Source organism: Lutjanus erythropterus, chromosome 12, assembly GCF_056507025.1.
Source record: "Lutjanus erythropterus isolate fLutEry1 chromosome 12, fLutEry1.hap2, whole genome shotgun sequence".
Lineage (NCBI taxonomy): Eukaryota > Metazoa > Chordata > Actinopteri > Lutjaniformes > Lutjanidae > Lutjanus > Lutjanus erythropterus.
In genome coordinates this window covers 26,589,211-26,612,392 of record NC_139328.1, presented here as the reverse complement: position 1 = coordinate 26,612,392, position 23,182 = coordinate 26,589,211, and the positions used below count along the sequence as shown (strand labels likewise).

The 23,182-nt window shown below is 36.9% G+C and overlaps 2 protein-coding genes across 7 annotated transcripts in view; one reads left to right on the top strand and one right to left on the bottom strand.

Moving 5' to 3' along the window:
• Nucleotides 1-3,945, top strand: part of LOC146318082 (disco-interacting protein 2 homolog C) — a 257,932-nt gene extending 253,987 nt beyond the window's left edge. For all 6 annotated transcript variants that reach the window (XM_084731550.1, XM_084731548.1, XM_084731552.1 and 3 more), the window contains 2 exons: nt 1,542-1,665; nt 2,210-3,945. In XM_084731550.1, coding sequence (XP_084587676.1) covers nt 1,542-1,665; nt 2,210-2,462 — 377 coding nt within the window. In that variant the 3' untranslated portion in view covers nt 2,463-3,945. The remainder of the gene's footprint in view (nt 1-1,541; nt 1,666-2,209) is intronic.
• Nucleotides 3,946-11,784: 7,839 nt separating this feature from the next.
• The window catches only part of zmynd11 (zinc finger, MYND-type containing 11), a 37,108-nt gene continuing 25,710 nt past the window's right edge, over nt 11,785-23,182 (bottom strand). The window contains exons 9-17 of the mRNA XM_084731537.1: nt 22,913-23,000; nt 21,330-21,385; nt 21,043-21,120; nt 20,297-20,415; nt 18,837-19,134; nt 16,960-17,034; nt 15,649-15,927; nt 15,373-15,558; nt 11,785-13,906 (exon numbers count right to left, since the gene is read on the bottom strand). Of these exons, the coding sequence (XP_084587663.1) occupies nt 13,784-13,906; nt 15,373-15,558; nt 15,649-15,927; nt 16,960-17,034; nt 18,837-19,134; nt 20,297-20,415; nt 21,043-21,120; nt 21,330-21,385; nt 22,913-23,000 (1,302 nt within the window). The 3' untranslated portion in view covers nt 11,785-13,783. The remainder of the gene's footprint in view (nt 13,907-15,372; nt 15,559-15,648; nt 15,928-16,959; nt 17,035-18,836; nt 19,135-20,296; nt 20,416-21,042; nt 21,121-21,329; nt 21,386-22,912; nt 23,001-23,182) is intronic.

The following is a 23,182-nucleotide window of genomic DNA, read 5'->3' as shown; positions in this document are numbered from 1 at the left end:
ATTAAAATAGTAAGTGTTTAGCCATTGAATATTGGGGGAAAAATTGCTGATTGAAACTGAACTGATGATTATATACTAGAGCTCCAGCGATTAGGTGATTAATAGATGAAGTGTCAACTAACAAATTAATCTGCAACTATTTTGATAGTCGATTAATCAGTTTGAGTGCTTTTTTAAGAAGATGTGTCTTTGATTAAGCCTCTCAAATGTGAATATCTTCCAGTTTCTTTAGTCCTCTTTGACACTATCAATATCTTCAGCTTTTCCCGAAGTCACACTGATCAAGGTTTTTCACCACTTTCTGACATTTTATAGGCCAAACAACTAAACAATTAATCGAGAAAATGATCTACAGATTAGTTGTTAATGAAGTAGCAGCCCTGATATGTATATTCAACCATCAAGACCCATAAAACACCTGAACATAACCTGCAGCGAACAGAAAAAAGCTGAGTTTATTTTGTGACTTTAATAGCTGTTAAGTCAAAAGACTTCAATCTGTGCAGGTAGAACTCGTTTGATTTCAAGTTCAAAGTCTTAACTTTTCAGCAACGATGACGAGCACTAGCGGTGAAAGTTTTCAAGGCCATATGAAATATTGAACACCATCTGAAGGTTTGGGAAAACATAAATAACACCAGTGCAGGTCAGCCAGCTGTCAGTGTAGTCAAACCTTCACTGTAACCAGTCGAGGGACTTTGCTTCAGGTGCATTCATATTCTGTATATGCTTGCATCAACCTTTAGTTTATTATTTGAGGATTTGGTGAAAGTGCTGTGGTGAAAATGGCAGCACAGCCATGTGAACTAAGACAACACACTTGCAGTATTATGCTCTGTTTTTATGTGATTCATTTACAGACATTCATTGATCTGTTTTATACATGAGACTCAAGTGGATTTTCTTCAGCTGTGTTTTCAACCAAAGTACCAGCAACTTTTAGTACCAGGAGCTGCTGTTCAAGAAGCTAAAAGGTTCCTTCAGCCTGTTGCTGTCTGCGTTTCCACCAAACACCAAAGACCCATGAAGATTACGCAAATTGGTGTGCTGATGTATGAAAAAGTGGCGTCTGTTTGACATTCATAGCAACGTCGCTGGCCCATCTGTTGTATGTTTTCTTCTGTGACTCCATGTTGATGTGTAAAAGCACAGAAAACAAACTGGAGATGTAGATTTAAAAAAATATCGGGGGAAATTAAAATGCTGTGAGTGCTGGTCCAATCAGAACTGTTCATCACTGTAAGTCCCACCCAAAAGTTCCCATGTTTTTGGAAAGTATATCTCAGAACAGGAACTTTTTTGGGGGTAAAACAGTGTCTCAGGAAATTAATTTAGATCTCGTTCCTAGGTTCCTAGTCCCTGAAGAAAGTTCTTAGGGTGGAAACATGGCTTTTGTTGTAAACTTCTATAAGAAACTACAATCATTCTGAATCTGAAGAAAGAACACTTGCTCAACAAAAAACATTGTAGATGCTCCTCAGAGTATATTTGTCATGGAGTTCCTGTCAGAAAACAAAGTTTGTGTGTGTTTGTGTGTGCAGAACGTCATGACGCCCTGTACGTGGTCGGAGCTCTTGAGGAAGCCATGGAGCTGAGAGGGATGCGGTACCATCCCATCGACATTGAGACCTCCGTCATCAGGACGCACAAGAGCATCACAGAGTGGTGAGGAACGACACTGACGACAGGACCCATAAAATGAGACTCAACACAACACTGTCTCTACACAAAACCTTAAAAGTTTCAGCAGTTTTTCAATTATGATTCAATCTAAATGTAGTGCACGTTCTCAGCTCGCATTCACCGTCACTCTACACACTCACTATGCTACGCTACTCGGACCAGTCAGAGGTCTGCAGTGTTGCTCACCTTTATCAACGGGACTAAGCCCAAAATACTGTCCACCAGTAGAAAGTCTGACCTCTGGTGGCATGTGCTGTGCACTACAATACACCACCTCAATACAACATCCCTGCATGACTTTAATAGAAAGAGGAACACCTCTAATTTTTGTTAAATCATACCTTCTGGGATTTCTAAACTGCCCAAGCCTACTATAGCCGGTGCATGTATGGATGGTAGACTAAAAACACGAGCCAAGTTAAGCTAGTTTCTGTTAATTAAAATAAGCCCCAGTCCCTCCAAATAAAGAATAGTCTTAGTCTAAGACGTTCTCTGATTCATAATATGTCATGTTCTGTGCCTCCAGTGCGGTGTTCACGTGGACCAACCTGTTGGTGGTGGTGGTGGAGCTGGACGGCTCGGAGCAGGAGGCCCTGGACCTGGTCCCGCTGGTCACCAACGTGGTGCTGGAGGAGCACTACCTGATCGTGGGCGTGGTGGTGGTGGTCGACATCGGCGTCATCCCCATCAACTCCCGCGGCGAGAAGCAGCGCATGCACCTGCGCGATGGCTTCCTGGCTGACCAATTGGACCCCATCTACGTGGCGTACAACATGTAGCACCCCCTGGTGGCCGACATAGTAGTGGATGAGGGATTACTTAGGAGGATGCAAAGGCAGTCTGCTCCTGAGACTGAAAAGAACAAAACAGGAGCACCACGGATGAGTGTGTGGCACGAGGGGAGAAAGTAGGCCGCTTTTTTTGCCCTGAATTAGGTCTGTCAGGCAGCACTTACTCCCAGGATGCCAACTAGCTCCCAGAATCAAGTGGTTATATTTAGTTCATTAGCATTCAGGCTGAGGAGGTGAGATTTGTGCAGCCACCCCTATCCAGAGCAAGAAATTCCCCCATTTGTGCCGACTGTTTACTGAAAAGTGGCAATCATTTTGGCCTGGAGATGGCAGTAGAGGACAATCGTTAACGTAGCGATTTGGGTGTTTAAACCGCGTGTGGCTCACTCTATATTTTTTCCCGTTAAGTATTTGCTGAAGTCGCTTGTTTTAGTTTTGTTTGTATTTTAACATGTCCTCGATAAAGTTTAGGCTATTTTTTGAAAAGGATATTTACATAAAAACAAAACAAACTGTGGCAAAAATGATATTTTCCGTTTTTACGATATCAACCATTACAAAGAGTGAGATATGTTTTGATACGAGGGCGGGGTCTGAGGGGGCGAATCGCAGCTGTCCTTCAATTTTACGATGTGGTACTACACGTTTGTTTCATGTTAGCTTGTTGTTGGTTTTTTGTAAGTGTAAGTGTTACAGTTTTTTTATTCGATATTATTTTCTGAACCGTCCGTCCCATCTCAGCGGGAAATCAGTGTGCTAAGTTTCACAAACTAACAGCTGCAGCCTTTAACTCCGCTTATTTTTCCATATAAACACGCTTCGACTGAAGCAAAACAACACATAAATTCATATCATGTAAGTATGTACAAAAAGAAACTGATTTAATTTATTTTGTTTCTCTTTTAGAAGTATATGATGAGACGTTCAAGAATGTTTTGCTCTTGAATATTTGCTAATATAAAAAAACAAAAAAGCATTGTATTATCTGGAGTGAAACACTCACATCAAGCATATTATGGAAAATAGAAATGATATATGGTTATAGATTATATTAGAAGATGAGTACAGGATTCACAGCAGACGGAGGCAGTTTGACACATGATGCTTTTTATCTGCATGTTGGTCTGAAACGTTTCAGTCAAAGTCAAGTTTTGAGGAGTTTGATTCCACATGAAGAGTTCTGAACCAAAACCACCCAGTTTGTAGAATAAACATGGACTTTTATTAGATAAAGTCTGCAAAAGTTTTGACCTTTTTCCTTCCAAACATTCACTGGGAAAGATTTTTTGATTCGTCATGCTTTAAAATTAGTAATTTATGTCCTGAAATTACAGATCATTCCCTCAAATGTCTCATCGGTGCACTCAATATTTTTTAAATGATACATCTGTGTAATAATAAACCTAAAATTGCTCAGCTTTCCTCTCTGCTGGAGGGCAGCAGTAAAACTTTGCCACATTCGGGAATCTGAATCCATTTTTTGATAAAACAGTTAAAATCCTTTAGTTTTTACAATAGATACTTTTATCTTGTGTAAAGTTTTTTGATGGCAAAGATAATGTGAGTGTAGTTTGTTCAAAAGAGCCTATTTTCATTGATCTTTATTGTTAATATTCATTAATTAACTTGCCAAACTCTTCAAAGTGTAAAAAATGTTAGACTTACACTTGCTGATACTGATTTTTTAGGTGGCTAACTTGGAGGAGTGGAGGTAAACACTGACTCATAAAACCCCACTTAAAAAGTGAGAAAAAAAATTTCAGCTCTAGTCCCACCCAAACAGATCATTTAAAAATCCTTTCCCAGTTTGGATTCTGTGACAAAGTTGTACTTCACATCTGCTGTCTCTAGATCGAAATGACATTGTTTTAAAAACAAGTGTTTGATAGAGAGATAATGTTAACTTGAGGGAATCGATTCCAGGGCACATAATTCTGAGGAATGGTTACATATTTCAAGCAAATAAATGACTTAATTCGGCAGGGAAAACAAAAGATTATGATGAAATAGTTTGTGATTTGGAAAGTATTCCCAGCTTAACATTCTCTGCCCAAAGGGAACGCCAAGGAGGAAGTGATCCAAGACCTTTGCTGACCTCTAGTGGTGACTAGGAGGAATTAAAACAATTCTGTGATAAGTGAGTTGTTGGAGTTTAACTTTGGATCAGAACTCTTCATGTTTTGTTTTGTCACATTTATCATGGAACAAACAGGTTTTCCGATGTTTCAAATGTAATAAATAGGCATGAGGTTTTAATTTCTCTGACTGGAATGAAACTCCTCAGTTCAAACAGACCGACAGCAGTACTGGATTACTTCCTCTGAACACCTCCGGCTGGGAACAGGTGAATCCTCATCGACACCTCCGAGTGTCCCCGTTAATGGCAGGTAGGCGAGCAGCCGCTACTATTGTAAATATCAGAGTCAGAGGTCCTTCATATTTTTACATGGACAGATCAATCAGGGCTCAAACAGTGATGTCACAACAGGAGTGAAGACTGAACCAAGAAGCAGAAGGTGAAGGCGTTTTACCAGTGACCCTTTAACTCATTACAGAGCCGCCGAGAGGTCGAAGGTCGCAGGAACACGACATTCAGTCTGTGATTTGAGGTTGAAGCTTCTTGGCCGAGAATGTTCTAGTTTCAACACACAAGGATTTTTTTTTTTTAAAGAAAAAAAAGCACTTTCTTCACCGTTTGTTTCTCTTTCTTTTATCAGCAAATTGTATGTTCCCCCAGTATGTTTTTTTTAAGGTTTTAAAAATGTCTTATTTGAGTTGACATAAAGTCTTTCAATTAAATAAATATTTCAACAATTTTGACAGTAAAACATTTGATGTTGGCGTATTTATTATTAATATTATTAAGCAGGTTTTGGTCTAAAAAAATGTAATTTAGTTTAATTTTAGTGTGTCCTGCTTTGTCTTTAGGCCATTTATACATACAATAGCACTTTAACATACTAGATTATGGTTGCAAAGTTTTCTTAATTGATCATTGATAACAATAATGATCAATTAATGATTAATCATTATTAAAATAAACAAAAAAATATGCTTATATCAAACAACATCAAATGTCCTTTTCCCCAACAATCAAACTTCATTTCCACAGTAACGTGTTTCATGTTCCCTGACAACATTACTTTGCTTATGAAACATATAAAGGCCAACATATTAAAGACATTTACATGAATATCAGATAACATGGGGAGCTCCTAAAAATAATACCTATTATATTTCCAATCTGTAATTGATAGATCAGTCAAATTTTATTGGTCAATTAAATTCTCTCTGTTTAATTAATCATTGATTAATTGTTATCATCCCTACTCCCAATAGTAAATAATTGATTTTCTATAAATTCACATGGGATTCAGAGCATGTCTGATCAAATGCAGATATTTAAAAAAAAAAAGACCAGTCTAGTGTTTTAAAGGGATAGTTTTTTTTAGTCTTATTTGAAGTGTGGTTGTATCATTACCTACAATAGATGGCAGTGGACAAGCAGCAGGAGGACTGCAGTAGTACTGCAGGAGTACTGCAGTAGGAAGCTAAGCAATGTACAGGGTCAGCAGTAAAACACATTTTTTCTCCTTAAAAAAAGTCAGTAAAAAAAAAGTCAGTAAAAAAAATAAGAAATCGGTATCAGTTGACGTGTACGCTATATTAAGACAATTTTCACTGCTTTACCTTGCTGTCAGACAGCTTTTTCTGATTGGAAACTCTCATTACATAAGCCTATTATCACTTCCTCCAAACCAGCATTGCAAAATGTCATTTTATCTCGCAGAACACAGGAGTTACAGGTCTACCACTGCCTCAATTGGTTTGTTTGTTTGTGTTACTGTCTAACTTTGGTGAATCCGAACTAACCCCTTAAAACTCTGCATACATTTTGCTGCTGACCCTGTCCACAGCAGCACATTGCTTAACTTCCTACAGCAGTACTCCTGCTGCTTCTCCACGCTGAGGGCATGTCGACCACCAGCTACTGTAGGCAATGTGCTGACTGTGGATAAATGCATCATACATCCACACACAAAAATCTGAACTATCCCTTTAAACTTTACATAAAAAAAAGGTTGGAAAATAAGCGTATTCATTAATAATCTATACTTGATCAAGCTTGATTTTAAGTCTGTGGCGTGTTCACACAGGTAAAACGTAACAACAACTAGCAGTATTTTCTAAATGATTAATAGTTTAGGTCATTTATTAAGTGAAAATACAAAATATTCAAACTGAAAATTATCAAATAATTATCTTTTTAAATGGAATATTTTTGACTTTGAACTGTTGATCAGACAAGACATTTAAAGATGTTATTTTTGTCTGACACAATGAAATGATGGGTGGATGTCATGGTACTGTTGGTTGAAGCCTGTTTTATACTAGAATACAAAGAAAGGAACTTTTTTTCTTTAGCATATATTGTTAAATAGGTGCACAAAATGACCAGGGATGTGATCCAAAACTTTCTATATATATAAAAAAGGTGCAGTTCATGTCATATTGACTTTAACAGGCTAAAGGATTAATTAAAAGAACAGGTGCTGACATTAATAATTAGTTGCAGCCCAATTTTATTCCTTTGCAGTGAACCACTTTAATTGCTTATTAATCTATCAAACTGCCAAAATGATTCTTTTGAGCCAAATAGAACTTAGTCCATATTAAAACTATAAAGGCTAATTAAAGGATAAAGCAGTGTTAATACTCTTATTATCAACAAATCCCAGGAAAAGACCAAAGCCAACAATGTGTTTGTTTATCTGTCGATGTATTCTGACTTACTGTCTGTGGCTCTCAGTAGTTCACTGGTTCCTGCTGACATGAATCTTTAAACACCATAAATAATCAGTTTCATTTTTTAGAAGGAGTCTCAGTAACTTCCTGAAACTTTTTTTTTATGTTGCAGACAACAGGGGTGTATTAATACACATTTGGTGCTCCAGTGAGTATTTTACGCAGCAGAATAGTGTATGTGGGTTTGAGTCAAAATAACCTGAAGAACATGTCATCCAGTGTAACAGTGTGACCCACTGACATGTTTTTAATAGTTTTTTTTGACAACAATGAAGCTCTTTGGCTCTGAGGAAGAAGATATATCAGGTTTTGTTACACAGATTATACTTGTTGGTAACTTACTGTTTGGTTTTGGTCTTTTCATGTGATATGTGGACATTAAGAAAATACAGGAAATCACCAGGGTCATGTGAGATAATTCAACAAATGCAACTTAATGAGACTTTAACAGCGTACTGCAATGGCTAAGACTGATGGGATATGTAGTTGAATGCTAACAAAATACATTTTATTGTCTTTACCAAGATTACAAAAGAGATATAAATTTTGTCTTACCTGTAGTTGTATCTTGTCATGCAGATAGTTTTGGTTTTGAGACGTCCATCTTTGAGATTTGAAACAAACTTTAGCAGTTTTTCCAGAAACGGTCTCCTGGTTACAGCTGTCAGCAGTTTCTAGAGGAACTACTGTACTTCTACAACAGAGAGTAGTTCCATTCAGTCATCATTCAGAGTAACAGGAGTCCTGCTTCTGGAAAGAAAAGTTACTCTTACATCTTTTTAAAATATATATATATGAAAATAGGTAGAAATTTTTTTTTGGCAGGTATGAAGCCAGGGTAGGGGATTAATATTCCAATATAAAAGTTATAGATTTATGGAAAAAAGTGGAAAATTTAAAGGAAAACAACTGAATATTCTTTGAGATTAAATTAATTATTAATTATGATTAATTGATTTAAAGTCATACATTTGCGAGAAAACAATCAGAAAAAGGGTCTTTGCAAAATTTTGACAACATATGTACCCACTGTCACAGATTAAAAAAATAAATCACCTGTTCTTAAGTCATCAAACCAGGAGAGAAACAATTTGGATCAGACAGAAAATGGATCAACAGTTTTTCTCATTTGTCCCTCAGGGTCTCTGTCCAGGACAGCAAAGTGAAAAAATGTTTTGTAATTTTGGTGACCGACACTTTAAGATGACAGCATGTTTACATTTTATTGTACAGTACAGTTGTAGATTATTGATCTCAGAATATAGACAAACAGAGAAATACATTTACACTTTTTCCAAAAGATCTGGTGAAATCCATCTAAAATTCAGTCATCATAAATAACAAATCTGGAAACACAGGAACTTGTTGATACATTTATTTCCTCCATGTTAGCACATAGAATATATTTATATACATATTGCTAGCTAAAGCATCAAAAAAAAAAAGTCAAGAGCATAGAAAATGTTAAGCCACAATTAATAGTTTACATATGGACAGAACAGAAGATGACCTACAGGAGGTGAGAACAAAATTAACTTCACACTGCCTTTATTCCAGTTTGAAGTACATAGATACTCTTTAAGTACAAACAGGATTTCATCTAGTACTCACAAAGTATAATGTACTAAAATAATCTCGAATAAGCACAGTGAGAAGTCTGGTTATGGGTGAGAATCTGATCGATTTACTCACTTTTTCAAGCTGTAAAACCGCTTCAAAATATGTGATTTAGCTTGACTGAAGTTCCAGAAAATAAAATTAAAAAAACATCATTGTCATATTGCATTGCTCTGAGGGAGTGCAACTATGTCTTTTCTTACATGAGGAGAAGAAACAAATCAAAAAGAAAAGGAGCCGTAGATACACACACCTTTTACTCATGCAGTTAAAAACCAGAGATACAAACTGGAATGACATCAAAAACTTTTCCACATAAGGAGGAAAAAAAAAAAAAAAGAAAGAAAAAAACTTTTCACACTGAAATCTTTACGGCTGGATGGACGAATATAAAAACAGTCAGGTCGTGTGTGTGTGCATGTGTGTGTAACATAAAACATGTGTCACCTTCAACACGTGTGTTCGTTTGGGAGAACATGCGTTTATTGGTTGGTTTTCAACATGATGTTAAAAACAACACACACTGAAATATTCAGATACATCAAAGGTGCAGTGTAGCTCTCACTCAGTTTAAAATAAAAACAGTTTTAAAAAAATAACCAAACCAGAAACACGTCATACATGCTGAAATTGACACAAACCTCACTCAGAAGCCAGAGCTGATATGGTAACGGTTGTACATTGTACAAAACTAGAACTAACAGTCATCCAGATCGCTGCCAATACAGAAAAAAAAAGAAAAATAAAATGTTGAAATATTTGTGAGTTAATTTACAATGTACATATAATATGATGGAGGAGATATTGACAGAATGACATTTTATTTACATGTAGTGCAATGATGATTAAAGGAAAAGATGGCATGTTTAAAGCCTGCAGAGGAGAACTGTGATAAAACAAAACAAGAACATTAATTTCCAGAAATCAATGACTTAAATGAGGAGAGAAATAAAACGTGATCTGCAGCGCGCCGGATCAGACGAGAAAAGGTCAAACGGGAGCTGAACTGTACAATATCATGTTACATCATAAAGTGATACACTTAAATGAGTTTCCAAAGAAAGACTGAGTGAACATTTGAAATGTGAAACAACGGTTTACCATAAATTCTCTGATAATGGACAGTTTTCAAACAATAATAATCGTAGTTTGTTCTTATCCAATAGTAATTTTAGTCATCAAATCCAATTAAAACACCAAAAACCAACAATGATTATATTGTCTTTGTATCCAAAGTCTGAGTTATCTTCAAAAACTACACTGCAAAAATGCCAAAAAATTTCTGGTTCCAGATTTTAAATGTGAGGATTTGCTGCATTTCTTTGTGATTTATGCAAATGAGGAGTCTGTGGGTTTTAGATTAAAGTTCAAAGTCAGATGAGCATTTTTATTACTTTTTTATACATATATTTTATAGACAAAACGATTAATCGTGAAAATAATAAGTACATTAATTGACTACATCACCCTGAACAAACACTGTAGTTTATGACTCAGGTTCACATACAGACGGTCCTGGACTCACTAGAGCACTGGAATAGTCCGAATAGTCCCCCAACAAGTGCACTATTTACATCAATAAAAACTAGTGAAATCTTTATTTCATTTCTATATTTGTGAGGCGTTTTAAAGATTTACATCCTCAGTAGGAACCAAAGGGCATAAAGCAGCCATTCTCAAGTTTTTTTAAAAAATGGATAGTTTAATTTGAGTATTTTCCAAAACTTATACCCAAATTTGCACAAGAATTCAAAGAACTAAAAACATGTCCAATTAAAATACATAATTTCAGTGACATGTAGCTAGGTGACGTTCCCTTCGATGCAGAAACACAAAATGGATCTTGTTTTTTTAAAGGTGTTCCTTGGACATTGTTAATGTGGGCCTTAAGTTACAACATTTTGAAGACTCCTGTCATGAAGTATTGACATACAGAATAACACATTGTTGGTTTTGGTCTTTTGTTTAAAAACAGATTTGCTGACAATAAGAAAAATATAGAATAAGAGCAGCCTTACTTCAGTCTGCTGTTTATGAAACTCAACACTTCCTGTACATAAATGAAGAGTCTTTGGGTTTTGGACTGTTGGTTGGACAGAAGAATCAATATGAAGATGTCAAATGTGAGGATTTTCTGTCTTTTATCTATCTGTAAGCTGAATATCTTTTGGTGTTATTTGAATACTTGTCTTTGGGCTTTAGGAAAGTTCAATGGATATTTTCACTATCTTCAGTCATTTTACAGACAAAAGTTAATATAGTTAGATCAGTCAATAATGAAAATGATCAGGAGCTGCAGTCCTTCTGCCCACAATGCAACACACATAGGAAACGGAAAAGTTACTCAAAGCTCCAAAACTAAACCTGAGGATGGTGAAGAATACATTTGTCTTGATGCCACACTACACACTAATTCTAAGCAGATTTCACTGTTCACACTGTGACAAAACTAAGTTTACTCAGAAGAGTCAGTGTGCAAAACTCTTGAATTTAAGTGCTGTTTTGCTGTACATGATTCTTCCACAATGTGATGCACAAAGGCACTGGAGGAGCTTAGTGTGGATGATGATGAGTAAGAAAAAGTAACTTTTCTATTAAGATTAGCTGAATTACTAAGTCAGAATTTATATGACATCTGAGAATACATGACTTTCAGGTTAGTATAAAACAGTGAAGCATGCCGATTTGTTTAACGAACTGCAAAAATAGTATATAAACATTAGTGAATAGTAAGTACTTAATTCAGTAAATATGTAGTAAAGAACTGGGACAAAGCTTCAGTAAGATATCAGCATCATTTGACATTCCCCAGTCTGCATTTGATAGATGTCTGATGGCTCATGTCCTGTATTATTTCTTACTAGTGCAGAATGAAAGAATAACTTGATTTCTTCTGTCTGAACTGGTGAAAACATTTATTAGGAATATATACATATATTTATATATGTATGAACAGATGAAGGAAGTTCTGACTTTTCATTTACAGCAAAAAGAAGCAGCAGGAGTTAACGACAACAAATGAGATAAAATGAGAGGAGTCGGATATAAAGGCCTGCTTCTCTTTCCTCAAGCTGAGTAAAGGCCTTGCCCACTATGTGAGAATTTACGGCATTTTATTTGTCAAATATTAACAGAAGCACAAACTGATAAACAGCAATCTGTGTGTAAAAAAAGCTATGCGTCTGTACAGAGTAACTGAACTATTTTCCTCCGTTCAGTCAATCTTCATAACTGAGGAAACAGTCGACAAATTTTAAAAGCGTCACTTCTCAAAGAAAATCAAAATCCGGCAATTTTATTGCCCCTTTCGGAAAAAAAAAGAAACAAAAAGATTCCAAGCACCATATTTATACACCATTGACACTCAGGGAGAACTATAGAAAAGATTAATTTGATCATTCACATTTGCATAATGTTTTATATTGGTCCATCCGTCGTCACTGCTTATTAAACACCAGGGAGCTTCTGGTCTTCTGTTCTTTTTCTTTTTTTTTTGTTTTTTGTTTTACCGTCATGATGAAAAAAGACAAACTATGAAACTATCAACATGCATGTAGCCTCACTGGGTGTACGAGAGGATGAGAAATGAAAAAAAAAAAAAACAGGCACTGACCACCAACTACAGCATAAGCAGTGAAAGAGTCTCATAGCTAGTCACTTCAGGTTAAAAAAGAAAAGAATTTCGAGTGTACATCACTATAAAAATGACACCGACGACGCTCGGAAAAATATACATTAGATTTCAGGTTGTAGGAGAGCGCAGAGGAGGGAGGACTCACACCGTCTTCTCAGGTAGGTTCAACAAAACGTCTGATTTTTTTTTTGGCAATATTACAAGCATTTGGGTTGTTAAGAAAATGAAGTGTGCAAAAAAGTGGAAAAACTGTCAAATCATGGAACCTCTCTAAGATCCAGCTCAGTAAAGATTGCTATACATTTCCCCAATTTGGAACAAATTAAAAACTTGACAATTCTTTTTTAATATCCGACTCATAAAAATTACAGTCCATTAAAAAAGGCCCCCAAAATGTGCATAATAATATTAATTATAATAATAATAGTACATGGAAGATTTATCTTGTCGGCGTCTTTTAAGGCCGATCTCGTGACCCTGTTCCCAATAAGTGACTTAAGGACAATAAGATTTTAGGTAGAAATGATAAAAGGTGCTATCCACCGCAATCGTTTCATGAAAAAACAAAAAAACAAAAAATATATTAACGTCTGTGAGCCATGTCTTCCACTATTCAAGATCTTATGCAGTTTTTTGTCTTTTTTAAAATGGGTTTTCTCTATGAAAGCAGAGCTAGTTCAACGCTGTGATGGTACTAATGGTGTGTTTTATCTTTTCTGTAAGATCGATGGTGTGTATTTGTTGCATTTACAGTAAGAAAAGTGATTTTTTTAAAAATTCAGGTAATAAAATGTATTCAGTTAATGCTCATCTCTGTTACTAAACACTTAAATAACACATTCTCTGACACGAGCTCAAAATTAGCACTTCAGTAAAGAAAAAAACAAAAGAAACAACAACAACAACAAAAAAAAATCATTCCATAACTCTGCATTTTGAGCCGTGCTCTTGAGCAATCTGTTCACGATCCAAAGAACAAAATGAACAAAACCATAGAAGGAAAAATCAATACAATGGGTACATTAAATAAGAGACACAAAAGGATAAACAAAAAAGGAAAAAATTGCTCTTTTTCACGCAGAAAACATCGGGTCCACAAAGTTTTCAGGAAGGCAAGTAGAGAAGCAGGAGGGAAGTGTGTTTGTGTGTGTTTGTGTGTTTGTATGTGTGTGTGTTGTAGACACTGACTGACAGGAAGAGAGGGCAAGAGCCAATGGCGTGCTGTGTAGGGTCAGAAGGGGGCGGGGCTTGTTCATCTCTTCCTGCGGCAGGTTCGTTTGTGGTCGGCGTGCCAGTGCTCTTGCTGACACTTGATGGAGCAGTACGAGGTGTTCCAGCAGCAGTGGTACATGGCCTCCTCCTCACAGTTATAACACTGGAAACAACACAAACATGTCAACTTCAGTTAAAACACTAAAATCACTTCTAATTTACAGAATGGAAGCAAGTATTAATAAAAATCACTGAAAAAAGTTTTCTGATTATTCAAAAATACACTGAGACTATATGACTAGAAGAGGAATGACCAAAGTGAAGTAGACAAACTGTGGTGAAACACAAAAAATATGCAAACAATCAAGTTAAATCACTGAAAAAGCAGAGAAGAACTAAGCAGGACTAAAATATGTTACATGTAAGACTGTAACTAAATATGAGTAATATAAACAGTAAAACTGTATGTATAGCACAGGAAAAACTGTAAATTATACTACATCTTGACCTTACATGTAGGATGAGAATCACTGGTGATTTTTTGCTTACCTAAGACTGAATTTAGATTTCCAAAATATTGTATATACACCAGCTAACATCATATATACCACACAAACTAGGGATGTTTGTGATGAGTCATCTAGTCCAGTGTTGTCCAACCCTGGTCCTCAGGGCCCACTGTCCTGCATGTTTTAGATGTTTCTCTGCTCCAACACACCTGATTCAAATGATCAGGTTGTTGTCAGGCTTCTGCAGAGGCTTGATGACGAGCTGATCATGTGAATCAGGTGTGTTGGAGCAGGGAAACATCTAAAACATGCAGGACAGTGGGCCCTGAGGACCAGGGTTGAGGAACACTGATCTAGTCAATCCAAAATAGCTCCTCTCACTAGTCTAATACTAGTTAGCTTAACTTATTATCAATATCTTATTTAAGTATGGTTTACTGCTGCATGTAAGATCTTAGGCAACTAATGCCTAGATGTCAACCAGTGACATGTAAAGTGGAACAAGGTTGACATCTTGCAAAAGCAGCATGGTGGCAGCATTTTGCTCTAGATAATGAAAATCAGGTTGAATGTAGACTTTGTCAGAATAAACTGGCATATAACCACTCAGGAGTATATAACCACATTCAGCCAAGGAAAGAAGACACCATTGTTTACTGATTAGAGTCAACTGTAGAAAACCCAATTCATTTTTGGGCATGAATTTATTGTGAACACAGTGCTTCCTGTACATGACCAGTCAAAAGCGCCCAGTCGAATTCACTTAAAACACTGGATTTGTTTCCAAACACTAATGTAAGCAGAGCCAGTTTGAGTTGAGAAAGAAGTGTTCATTGTGAGTTTATTTCAGCAATATTTTACAGTAATATTCAGTAACAGATTTTTAGGGCAGAAGACTCCACCATAAGCTGAAAAACACAGCCTTGACATCTCATCACTTTATACTTATATTAAATGTCCAAATTAATCTAGACAAAGGTCACACAAAAAAACAGAAGGATGGTTTCAGTTCAGGAAACAAATAAAGGTTTAGTTTAATACATTCAAACTTGAGACAGAATCAACTAAATTACAGAGCTGCAGATGAAAATTTACAAAAGCAAATGTGCCCAGAACTCACCCACTGCTTCTTCTTTGTCTGGGAGATCAGCTGTTTGTGTTGAGACACAAGCTTCTTCACCTCCTCCACCAGCTCCTCTTTACACTTCTCCTTCACCTGTTTACACTTCCTCTCCATCTCCGCCTGAGCTCCAGCCACCGCCTTACTCACCGCCTGACGCTTCTCCTCCTCCATCTCTGCACGGAGCTGAAGGGACAGAGACAGGTGGGACATGCTGTGTTTATAACTGAAACTCCCAAAGATGCCATCATCAACAATCACCAAACACAAACACACCTTCTCCAGAGCTTCTCTGACGACCCTCTCCGTCTCCCTCTTGTTGTCAGCCTTCATCATCTCCTTGACGTCGTTAAAGACCTTTGTGTACTTCTCGTGGCACATGTTCTGACAGGCGCCGTCACTGTTGGTCTGGGTACCGCGGTGCAGTGTGCGCGGCGATCCTCCGTTGGCCTTCTTGGTCTGCGTGGACACAGACAGCTTCTCAGGCTGCTGGGGCGCCGAGGAAACTGGGATTTCCTGGCTCGAGCTGACAGCCTCCATCTCTGGTTCTGGGTCCTGGAGGAGAGTAGAGGAAGGGAGGTAATTTTACATAAAACATGACTGAAACAGATTTTTAGATGTTGCACGGAGTTTCTGCAGGTTCACCAAGCAAAACCTTTTTCATACCACATTGGAGATTTACAAATGCCAAAAACCCCCAGTATGACTTAAAGTCCATAATTTAATTTTTTAACAACTTAAATTAATAAAATCGCGATATTAAAATTTTTACTTTAAATTAAAGTGCGTCTGCTATAATAAAAGTGGCACGAACCGGCGTGAACTGTCTTGGCAACGTTGCAAAACAAAAACAAAGCAGCAGTCAGTAGCACTCCTTTGTATAAGAAAATAAATATAATAAAACAACATTAATGACACATTTTTAATTATGATACTGCAATATCCCATAAATTATTACAAACCTGTATCACACTGGATACAATTCAATACCTGTTTCATGGTCAAACTGACCCAAACATTAAAGTTTAATGGAAAACCAGCAGGGACAATATGGCCTCAAAATATTTATCATCAAACCAATTTTTTTTTATTTTCCAGCAGAACAGAAAAATAATTCCTACTGAAATAATTACTTAAATTTAGCTACTTCAATCCACTTAAGTGGTATAAATATAAACTAAACAAAAAAAAAAAAAGATGAACATTTCCCTCAAGTCTTGAATGTTAAATGCAAATCAGTTTCCAGAAAACCAAACACTTGGATATTATTGGAAACTTTTTGTAACATGTAACACATTTTCCTGAAACTTCTCTACAGAGCAGTAGAGCTAGCAGTAATAAATAATCTGGTTCTCTGCATATAAGCTGGATATAAATGTGTCAATTAAGATGGTAATCTGTGCATATGAGTTCCACAGGTTAGACTTAAAATGTTGGAAATATAACATACACAACTCCAAAGACCAACAAAGTGGCATGAAGTCTGTAATATCTGTATAGCTGGCATATCCATGAAGCATTAAACAGACAATACATTTTTCTAACTGCTAACAAATATGATTTTGGTGTGATGACAGTCTAACTTACACTGGCTTCTTCTTTGGGCTCGACCATTTGAGATCGACGGCTTTTCTTCGCCTTGGGCTCCTGGCTGCCTTTGAGCTGCGGAAAGGAAAAAAAAGGACAGAATATTATAAAATAAATGTGTCTTGATGTTTGTTCCAATTTAGACAGAGAAAGCAATGTGGGGAAATACTTCAATTAAGACAATTTTTATATTATCAGTGTGTCTTTGTAAAGGCAACAGGCTGGGCTGAGCGACATAGACAAAATCAAATATCACAATATCTTAAACTAAACACCTCAATACAGATATTTCAATAACATTGTTGGGATGACCATTGGTGCTTTCAGAAAATACACAAAAAGATTTTTGATAAATAATCATCAGTAATGTGGATAAATAATCCAGAAGAAAAGCTAAATAAAATGCAGCCTTTAAAACATATCATATAAATATAACAACATCCAAATTCTAATATATAGTCGCATATCATAATATCAATATAACCCTGATATATTATCCAGCCCTGGCAACAGATAACTTTTAAAATAATAAAACTGCTAAGCTACGGCTAACAGTTGATGTTTTCGTTGTCTGCAATTCTCCCTCTGACACTTATTATTATTACACTGGCATTAAAAAAAATGTGATGAATATTTAACACTTGTACCATGTTGTTCTAATAATGTGCAGTTCAGCCAGCAGATGGCAGTGTTTGCTGTATTTATCTTCACAGTATTTCAGTGTGTCTCATTTTAACATACATATGTCACCTTACAGTACAGTACTCTTATGTTATTTTTCCCCTTTCACCCCTTTTCTCTAAAGCACTATATAAGTGTGGCTTGATTAAGTGTCACACCAAACTGCCTGTAGGTTTGGTGTTTCTGTGCAAGTCTGCAGCATCACATGGAGGATTCATGTTTATATTAACAGATCTGACAGGGAAGTACAATAGAAGTGAAAACTGCAGAGGAAGTTCAGGCTGGTGATAACGAGACTCAAAAGTAAAGGTGTGAATGTTTAATGTGTTGTGACAGCTAGAGATTCTGTTTGTCTTAACAGTTAAAATCGGCTGTGGATGGAAAACAAAGATGACAGAAAGATAAATAAACTAGGCAGCAAAAGCTTCACAAAATATGACAAAATGCACATCAATATTCAGCGTTGAAAGGCCACAGAAACAAGTAAAATTTTTTACACTAATGTCAAACGACAGCAGAGATTCTGATCCAGCAGCAAGTAGAAACAACCTGTTGATCAGTGCTTGATGACCCGAGAGGTCTGGGGGGGGGGTCTTAGTCTTTGACAAGTCTAACTGGAGTATTTCAGTGCTTTAGAAGCTTAAAATAAGATATTGTGACTGCTCTCATGCTTTAGCCACTGTTAAAACTCTATAGCTGCAACTACCAATTATTTTCATCATCACTTAACCTGTCAATTATTTTCTCAATTAACTGAATAGTTGTTTGGTCTCTTCAACGTCAGAAAAGGGTGAAAAATGTTGCCCAGTGTTTGCCGAAGCACAAAATGATGTCTCAAATGTCTTGTTTTGTCCACAGCCCAAAGATATTCAGTTTGCTGTCATAAAGGAATAAAGAAACCAGAAAATATTAAAAATATGTGACTTTTTTCTTTAAATATTACTCAAGTCAATTATTCAGTTATAAAAATAGTTAGTGATTAATCTAACCATCTATTAATAATTGATTAATCCTTGCACCTCTATATAACTCTGCTGGCTGCAGCTTCTGGATGAGCTGCAACTGTCCCAGAGTCTTGTGTGAAGACCTGGTTAGTCACTGTCTTGTCTTCTGCAAAATACAAACCGTAAAAATCTAAATTTTAGAAACACATTAACACCAAGAGAAGTGGCCATTAACTCACTGACCCCACTTACATGTCGGACCTGCTCATTGCTGGTGGAGGAGATGCTGGACTCTGCCTCGTCCGTCCGCTCGAGCCTGTCTGTCCTCCCGCTGCCCTCCTGCTGCTGCCGCTGGCTCTGATTCTGTTGGAGATGCTGGTGTGGCATGCTGGCATCCTCCATCTTTGTTTTCCAGAAACGGCCTTCCCTCAGGAAGCGCTGGTACACCTCCAGCTCCTCGCACGCCTTCTTCCAGCCGTTGCTGCGCTTCACCTGCAGCTGTTGGACGCTCACCTTGATGTCCTGAATGTTGTCTGAGGGGATCCACGCTCTGAGAAAGACGGGGAAAAACAGTGCTCCAGGTTAACCAAGCAGCATTTTAATTTACTTTAATCTGTTCTAATAGTGTTTCAGTTAGTTACGGATGACCTGGTTTAAATTTAAGCTCAGGTTTGTTTCGAAATCAAGAAACCGGCCTGTTTCTGTAACTACAACCCTGATTACAGCAGGGTAAAAAGGAAATAAACACAGAATGCAATCATTTTCTAATCCTTTTTGAGCTATATTTAATTTAATACAGTACAAAGACAAGATATTCAATAATGTTCAAACTAATGAGATGCATTATTTTTGTAAATATACACTCAAATTTGATTGTATTCTGTTTTATTGTACATTTTACACAGCATCCCAACTTTTTGGAATCCAGGTTGTATAATAACATTGAATCTGGGTTGTTTTTAGACTGGTTTCAGTTGCACAAAGTTGCTTTATAAATGGTGTGTACACCTGTGAGAACAGTGAGGCCAGGCATATACTTGATTTTACGTCATGTCTGTGTGACCATGATGGCTATCTCGCATATCCTGTGTCCATTTGGACCATTGCTTTTGCACATCCTCAGTAATTAACATGTGATGTCAACAAGATGAAATACACACAACAGCAGGGGCAGTTTGGGGATATGAGGGTCAGGGGTCAGTGGGCACAGGATCGGCAGTGACAATATTGAAGACAAGCTAAATGGAGACAAGTCCTGGGCTGTTATGCCTGTACACAGCTAAAAATGTTGGAAAAATGGAGTAGCGATGGTGCTGATGGTGTGTTTAAGTCCACCATTGATCAGAGGCCTGACCTGGCAAAGCGATTTCATCAGTCACCAGTCTACTGAGATCAGTTTTACACAAAATAACAGCATAAGTGTTTTACACTTAGCTTATACAGCATGAGTTCTCTCGTGTGCCCTCTAGTGGAATTTTCCAGGGACAAACGTAGTGAGTAGACAAGTATGTGAAGGGCTACGTTCACGATGCAGCCGGGTGTCTATCCAAACACATGATTAAAAAGTAAGCATATCTCCAACCTAAAAGTCCTCATTTCGAAAAATTTAAAAATTTTGTATTGCCAAGATGTAGTAAAATGAGGACACAAACAACCTGAGACCTCCTCAAACAGAAAAGTGATACCGTGGGTCATCTGCCAGCTATACTAACCTCTGGTGCTGGTGGCCAAAGAAGCGTACGTCCACCTGGTTGTCTTCCCTCTGAAGGACTTTGGCCGGCCAGTAGCCAAACCCTTTCATCTTGGCCCAAACTAAGTCATGGCTGGGGCTCTGCCGAGGAAACACACACACAAAATTGCAAATCAGATTTTTTTTTTTTCAGTCCAGGGCAACACTACATTCTTATATACATTAGTATGTTTTACCAGTAAGAATCACATTTCAATGCCTGTCTTTTTCATCTGTGATATGAAAACATCGGAGAAAAGTTAAAATGTACATCCTCTTACAGTTCAGTTAATCAGTGCACTGTGGAGTATCTTTCCCAATGCTGCAGCAGCACTGCAGCTGCTGTCCGGTGTCACCTGCCCTACCCTGCACAAGCATTTATTTCGACCAAACTAGAATTGGTGTCTTTTGTAACAGCAGAAGCACAAACCTCGCTTTTCTCCCCCTCTCACAAATTAACCCCCAGTGAATGTCACAAGAATTTTTGCACTAGCTAATATGAAAATATTTATGATTCCCCATATCTGAAAGTCCTCATTGAAATATTGTCCCTATGCACTTTTGTAAGCTTCTGTTTGATCCTGTTATTGTACTGCACTTTGACAAAAAGAAAAAAATAATGCTCCACTGGAAGAATCTCAGTTGACTGGGATGTATCTGACTTATGATTCAAATCTTGGTCCAAAGAAGCTGTAGTTGGGTTGTTGAAGTAGGTTTGATTGTACTCACACAGGGATAACAGAACCAGTTGTCTGGCCGGGCGTTCGACAGGTAAAAACAGTTCTTACACAACAACAACTCATTCAGCTGGAGGAGAAAAGAAGCAGGAGGAGAAGGGGAGTGAGAGATAAAAGAGGGAGAGAAAGAAAAGAAAGTTTAACTTTTAAAGCAAATCTGGAATCAACATATATTTAGAAATCTAAGGAAGTATACCAATAAACTCTCAACCTAAGAAATAATCTCAGACTAAATCTTACTGATCTGAACTGTGAGATAAAAAAATAAAACAACAGTACCTCATGGCATGTGTCACTGAAGAGCAGCCGCGCAATCTCTGCCTGATCGCTGTGAACTGCAAGAAACAAAAACAGACTATGGTCACCTTCAATCAACAGTCAAGTGGATTAATGTGTTTAAGTATGTGTGTAAAAGAAAAGACATTCTTAACATTTTTATTAGATAACATCCATCTAATAGCAGCCAAATCATCTTTGTTAGTTTGGTTCAGTCTGGGTCATAAGCAGAGAAAAAAAACACAGATCAAGTGAATCTATAACATGTTAGGATTAACACCAGTTCAGTTGGCATTTACAGTTGGCATAAATGGTACTGAAAACATTTTGAGCCAGAGAACATGACAGAAATCACAATCACACCCTATTTGAACTTTGTGTGACAGTGATTATATTTACAGTATATTCTGTGCATTTTGCACTGCATATTTAAGATTAAAGCGTCAAGATGTTCATTGTCACAGCAGTTGTACAAATACATCTGAAAAACTTGCTTGGCTGGGAAGTTAGATAAAAAAACAACAACTTTAAGTTAACTAACAAAAATAAAAGCAAGTAACAAAAGACAGAACAAGAATAGAAAAATATACAGTAATAGGCCCTTTATAAAATGGAATGCACAATAACAAAATAAAATATTGAGTACAAATACATAAACAAAGAACAAATAAATATAAGAAAGCAGTGAAAGTTTGGACAGTTGTAAAATACTGCACAGAGACTGCATTGCAATTATTTGTGTCATGATTCTAATTTTGATACCCAGTGTTGCTCCAAGGCTCATTCTGGAATTATATTCAGTGGGTGTTGCAGGCTACAAATTATGTTTTTAGCAAGATTTTCAAGGTGACATATGGACAACTCTGCAGTAATCGCAATCTTTTTGGTCCTATGTAGTCTTGTGATACCAGACAATCAGAGATCTCACCACCTACCCATCAATTAGGGTAGTAGTACAGTTGCTAACAAACCTATAAGCCTCACATATTTTCAAGGATACACCGTACCAGAACAGATGCTCTGCCCCCATTTGCCTCAGTCATAAGCACACAATGTCACCACCCCAACATGCAAGGCTCAAACAGTTACGTCTGTGCAAAAGCTACATAAAATGATATATACATATATATATACATTTTCATTTTCTGACGTTTTACTATGCATAAGTCAGGGCATTCCCATGAACTAAAACCTTAAAGCTTATTGTAGTTTTTATTTAGATTTTGATCACCGGTAGGCTGAAAACATAAAACACAGTAAAATATTTAAATGAATACTCCTCCCCCACTTATATAATTCCTTGAAATCCTCCTTTAATTGTAAATCAGTAATATTCCAGGTAAAATTTGCACTGAGAAGAATCAAAGTATGAAAGTTGACATCAGATGTCTTGTCAGATTCATTATCTTGTTTAGTTGTTCTTTCATCAGATAGTTTACTATTTAAAGGAGAATTGTGCGTGCAAAAATGAGCACTGCAGCCTAGATAGTAAGTTGGAGAAATATACTATGTACTAAATAGTTTGAAATTGTATTTAATATGCTCACACAGGGCAACATATTTTAACATGTACAATTTTGGCTTACCTCCATACAAGATGGCGGTGTTGTGAACAATCAGCTGAGCGTCTGCTTTGAACTCCTCAAAGCTTTTATATTTTCCTTCAGACAGGTTCTGGGAAAGTCAGAGAGAAAAATATAGACAGAGAAAAAGTTGGTCAGAAAGAAAGAGGAACAATACATAGAGGTGTGTTCACATGCTGGGCATTTGTGTGTTTGGTGAGCGACATGAGAAAGGTCCAGGAGAGGGCAGTGTACTTATTAACACACACAGACACACACACACACACACACACA